Here is a 6,047-nt window from a genome sequence, read left to right on the forward strand (position 1 = left end):
ACAGTCAATGCTAGCAATTGTAGTCACCCGTTGCTCGTTTACTACTACTCTTCGATTGTGATAGACTAATTAATACAGTTAATGTCCCTCTCACTAACAACTTTATCCCACAATCGCCAGAACGACCACCAAGTTTCTTCTTACCTGGTTGTGCACATCTAGTGGTTGGGATACCAAAATAAAAAAGTGTCCGTTCAGTGCAAACAGCGTCATTTTGCAGGGTTCTATCAAGCGACCACGTTATTTTACAAGGGAACGGTCACAACCCCAGCTGATCATACAGCACCCTCAACGAGCATAATTATACACCGACCCGACTTGTATATTACACACTCACCACGTACGTACCATGACGACATTACACAAAGGATCACCGCGCCCCCGGTATACGATCGTTGCATCTTGCCACTGCAGTCATCAATGTGCATCCCTGCCCCCTAGGCCACCAGACACCGGTCTTTCTTGGGCCAAGGGAACAGAGTCTCTACCCCTACCCTAACCCCGGTATCCCTAAACCCCTTTTTATCGAGCCTCTATTCCAGACACCAACCCTGTACATGTAATTCTTTCGCCCTAGTGCAAAACAAGATGCTGCTAATTTCGTCGTCGTCAATAGTGGGTGCCCTCCCCTTCTCAACCTGCACAGCACTTTTTGCCCTACCAACAATTCCGTTCACAGACTTATCTCGATGTCTTCACACAGCTCCTGGCACCACATCGCAGCCTACACTGTCGGATTGTCGCCATTTCGTGAGCGGCCATCTCTTGCACCCACAACGGGGCACTAAGCCGACCTTCTCGTTCTCCCGCACATGTACGAGGCGCCTTTGACAATTTCTTGCCGTCTTGCCGACGTTGCATAACTGAAAGGCTGCCTGCCAAACGTAGACATTCAGCCAAACTCTCGCGAGAGTTTTACACAAGACGGATCCTTTCTAGCCATAACAAGGGAACCGGTAGAGGTAAAATGCTAACTCACTTCCGGGTTTTAGGACTCGTCACTGCACCTTAAGTCCTCAGCCACGCCTTTTGCTGAACCAGGAAGAAGACACAGAAAGTTATGAATACAAACAAATACATGTGTAAACAATGCTTAAATGTCTGCAAATGAACTAAATAATGTCAGGTTTAAATTAAGAGTGTACTTTTCTCAAAAGGGAAGTGTTAATTGTTGATGTGGTTGACTGAAACTGAAATGAAGTAAAACTAGTGGAGGTGAGGGTGCAGTGTAATTGCTTTTTTAATCTATATACTGATTGGTTCCTAAAACTGATTGAAACTGGTTTAAACCGTACCGCTGCCTGTGTAAATTGTCAATTACAGTCTGTGAGCATTGTTAAGTCTCACTATCATTCTCGCTCAGGGAACATACACATTCAGTTGACCAATCACCAAAAACATGGGCACGTTAATCTGAGTTGTATCTTGGCTTCAAAACAAGATACAATAGTACAATATGTAATTTCCTCTCCAGGTGACATTGATACCTACGTTTGAGTCGGTGCCGATGCAGGAGTGGTACCAGCAGACTCTGGAAAAACAGAAGGAGCTGGGCATAACTGTGCTGGGATCCAACAGCACGGTCGCTATGCAGGACGAGACCTTTCCTGCCTGCAAGATAGAGTTCTGAGGCACACTTGGGATTGCATCAATTGAATATTACAGGTGAATATGAGCTGAAGGATAGATATGTGTGTGTGAGAGGAAAGAAAGAGTTAAAAGAATGACAGAAATAGAAGGTTAGAAACAGATAGTGGGGAGATAAGGCATATGACACCTTTCTGCACACAACTTCATAACACAACTGTCATTGTACTTTTACCCATTCCCCTCCCGGTTAATCGCTTTCTTTCTGAGCTACTTTCACCAAAAAGCACACATTCCTGCGTGTGTGTTTTGCATGTTTTTTTACACCAATGACCCTGAGTAAAACAAGGAGAGGAGATAACACTAGCTGCAAGAGAAGCATGTCCACTTGCAAACATGTGGAACCACACAAGAGCTGATGGTGTAGATTAGTCCATATAGTAAGTAAACACGGAGTGAAAAGCACTGTGTGTAGGCTTCTTTTCTTAATGCGTTCAGCACTGGTGTGTTAGTTAGGGCTTAGTTTGCTGCTTTTAATTCAACATTTACTGACAAATGAAAAGATTGTGCTGCCGATATTCCCAAATGGCAAGCCCGTGCCAACTATGATCATTTTGTTTATTTATTTCACTAATATTTGATGGGTCTGAGCACAGAAGATTTCTGTATCGTATAAAGAGAGTCTTATAGCGAACCTTAAATTAAATAGCATTTACAGTGTGTGGTCAGGTGTTTCCTGTGAGCATTGTAAGCAGACATGTTGAACTGTGCTGTGTGTTGTACCTGCTTTCAAAAAGTATTGCACCGCTGTGGCTTCACTGTTGACCTCAGGTTCGCTTCAGAGCAAACAGCCAAGCTGCGATGTATCTGATGTTGAGGGGTAATAAGAGATTATTCATTGAGTGGGAAAAAAACTAGTTCACCAGACTTGAGCTACATAATAAATATATTCTAATTGCAAACAATTACGAATGCTTAAAATCTGACTATTCAGGAATCATACAGCAAATGCTTTTGTGGAAATATGTATGTTATTATGTAACTTGTTGTTTTACAAAATAAACACAAAAAGTGATGACATTTATTTTGATCGTGGATATGATGGGTAAGGGTTTAAATATTGTAGAAAAATAATTTGCACAGCACAACATCATGGTTTCTTCACAGTGGGAGGTTGTACTTTTTAAATATGAATACATTATTTTGGAACTAAGTAATCCAGTAACTGATATTAATTAATAATCTACAGATTTTACTTAAATTAAGTTTATTATTTAGTAACATTTTAGATTCTCCCAATTAATTCACACCACACAATTTGACACATTTCCAGAGAACATTTTTTTTCAAAATGACTAATGATTGAATATTTACTTATTATTTAAAGAGCAGTTCTTTTCAGGAGAACTCTTCTGTAAATATACCACAGCATACCACTAACTCACTTTTACCTGAAATTAGAGCCAAATTACAGCAGTTGTGCCTGGATTTACCTGAAAATGATGTGGAAATTACAGAAAATAAAGCACACAATTTAATTAATTACATTGTTATCTCTCCAGACATGTCCGTCCAATCCTTTCCTATTATTTACGTCTGTCCCAGTCTGCATGTCCAATATCGGATGTTGTTTTCAAGTGGGATCTAAATAAATCAAGACTGATAATTATCTCGGTTCACATAAATGCAGGTACATTAATATCAAAGTGTTTCCTTAATATCAAAGCATGAAATCACAAAGACACCACCAACAATTCTCCCCTCTGTCTGAATGCAGCCTCAAAATGAAGAAACAAAATGTAATTTAATTAAGTGTATCTAAAGGATCTGAGAGACATTTTGTATTTATATAAATGCACAGTTGATTTTCTTATCATGGAATTGTACTATCATTGAGATTTGTTTTACTTTGTGCATTTTTGTTTTAATAACACTTTTCTGGCAGATTAAATAATGTATGGGTTTCAGAGGGTTGAACTAGATCTGTATTATATAGGTGACAATTATTTGATCCCCACAGTAGCAAAGTCAATAGTAACTATGTGTCCCGCATGTATAAAATACTGTATGTACTGTATGTTGTTTCATTCATGATATTCATGAAGATAGAGGGCAAAGCACTGTGGGAGAGATGGATGGTAGAAAGACTGAGAAACTTTTACTTTGCAATTGCCTGTAAGTAAATACAGTAACAATGTCAAAATGTGAGGGTTGTTGGGCCGGGACTAATATATGAATAAAGAATGTACATCACCGCTCAACAGTATCTCAAAGTGTCTGTTGAGAGAGAAGTGGAAGTGCAAATTATTATGTTTATTTATTTATTCAAGATGTCATTCAAAGTCATATTCCCGGATAAGCTGTCATGCAAACGTTGAATGCTTTGTGGATGATTTGCAGCTCAAAACAAGTTAAAGGGGCCCAATTATGATTTTTGGGGGTTCCTCTTTCCTGTAATGTGTTATATAGGTTTTTGTGCATGTAAATGGTCTGTAAAGACAATAATGTCAAAGTTCAATCCAGAGGGAGTTTCTCTCCCACAAATCCCCTGCCAGAAACCCCTCCATTGGACTCCTTTGTTTAGTTCAGTAACATTATGACGTCACTATGTAACACTTACGCTTCTGTTGGCTAGCGCTCGAACATTGTACGTGACAGGCTAAGGGGCGGGACATCTCTAAGTGGTTGACCAATACAGAGCCGGCCAGCTAACCAATCAGAGCAGACTGGGCTCTGGTTTTAGACAGAGGGTGAAAAGAGGTGCTGTTGGTTAGCTGGCCGGCTCTGTATTGGTCAACCACTTAGAGATGTCCCGCNTTCGCTCCAACAACACCAGGCCTCGTCTTCTCCAAGAAGAGGATCAGGGAAGATGACTCCAGCGACTCGGCACTCTCCACATCGGGCCCTGGCTTCTCTACCAAGAGGGTCAGGAAAGATGACTCAAGGGACACGGCACCCTCCACCTTATGCTTATGCTTATGCTGCCCCATGGTGCCCCTTTCTGTCCAGCAGCGCCCACCCATGGCTTTTTGGCAGACATTTCACCCTTGTGGCGTTGCCCCTCTGGAGGATCCTGAGCTGCAAGTGGAACGTCCTGAAGCAGCTCCATCCTCAGCCCCTCCATCGACATCAGGCTTCTCCATCAAGAGGACCTGGGAAGAGGACTTTAGGGACTCGCCAACCCCCACCTCAGGCGTCAGCCTCTCCAGCAAGAGGATCAGGGAAGAGGACTTTAGGGACTTGACACCCTCCTCCTCAGGCCCCTGGCCCCCCATGGACAAGAGATACCGTCCAGAGGACCACAGGCTCCCTGAAGGATTTGAAAACCTTTGCGTCTGGCAGGACAGATGAAGCCCCAGGCAGCTTCAAATACATCTTTCTGGGTTGGCGATAGGTCAAATCTTGCACCAGGGCTTTATTTTATTAATATGTAATTTTTCATTTTGACTTTATTTTCTTTTGGATAATAATTGTTGATGGTTGATGTTCATACCAGCTACCCCGCTCCCCCTCCCTCAGCTGACACGTCTTGCTGGTTTTGTGATAGGTCAAAACTTGCATTGGGTTTTTATTTATATATTACTGTCTTTTTTATATTATTTGATAATGGTCAATACTAATACCAGAGGTAAGAGGAAGAGGACGTTGTAGACGATGGTGATGCCGACATCGGACGTCTCTCCCCTCTCGTCCAACAGCTCCCACCTGCAAGTATTTGGAAGGCATGGTGCCAGAAATGTTCTCCTACCTATCCCTCTGGACCTCCTGCTACAGGATCTGAAATCCTTTGCCTCGAAGCTCTAGCAGGACTGATGAAGCCCCAGACAGCTTCAAACACGTATTGCTTGGATGATAGGTCAAATCGCCAGGGCTTTTATACATACATTACTCAATTTTATATATCGTTTTTACTTATAAAAAAAATGTGATGATGGTCGATGCTGATACCAGAGGTAAGATAACATGGTATGGTTGTGTGGTCTTTCTTTTTAAAGTATAGATGGCTTTACAAGACAGGTAAGTAAATAGTTTAAGAAAGTGGTTAAACTAATTCAAGCACATTTACTCAAGTAATGCTCAGTTTTTCTAGGTGCAACATATAGTGCTAAAGCAGTGACTACTAACGTCACGAAAAGTCTCCAAGTCTCTTTCAGGATCTCTAACAGGTCCCCAGCATTACACACGCTGCATCAACCTCCCTACAAGAAGCAACTCCGTGGAAGACTGAAACTCAACATCCAGGATGCTCAGAGGAAGAGGATGAGTACTGCAGACCCGACCAAAAGAAAGGATGACAACTGATGAAGAGCGAAGGTCGTCTTTTGGGGCTTAGTAAGTGATCCCCTCACAAGGATTGTATTTATTATAAGAGCTTTATCAAATTTTTCCATCATTGGAGGTTACATTTAACAGCTTGCAACAGTTCAGAGGTTGCATATTTGAGTAATTATTATTTGTGT

The 6,047-nt window shown here is 41.6% G+C and overlaps 1 protein-coding gene across 1 annotated transcript in view; it reads left to right on the forward strand.

Annotated features, from left to right (window-relative positions):
• The window catches only part of LOC104967401 (microtubule-associated protein 1S), a 14,491-nt gene extending 10,641 nt beyond the window's left edge, over window positions 1-3,850 (forward strand). Inside the window, exon 10 of the mRNA XM_010796811.1 lies at window positions 1,475-3,850. Within this exon, the coding sequence (XP_010795113.1) occupies window positions 1,475-1,630 (156 nt within the window). The 3' untranslated portion in view covers window positions 1,631-3,850. The remainder of the gene's footprint in view (window positions 1-1,474) is intronic.
• The last annotated feature ends 2,197 nt before the right edge of the window (window positions 3,851-6,047 follow it).

Source organism: Notothenia coriiceps, unplaced genomic scaffold, assembly GCF_000735185.1.
Source record: "Notothenia coriiceps isolate Sejong01 unplaced genomic scaffold, NC01 NC01_scaffold00037251, whole genome shotgun sequence".
Lineage (NCBI taxonomy): Eukaryota > Metazoa > Chordata > Actinopteri > Perciformes > Nototheniidae > Notothenia > Notothenia coriiceps.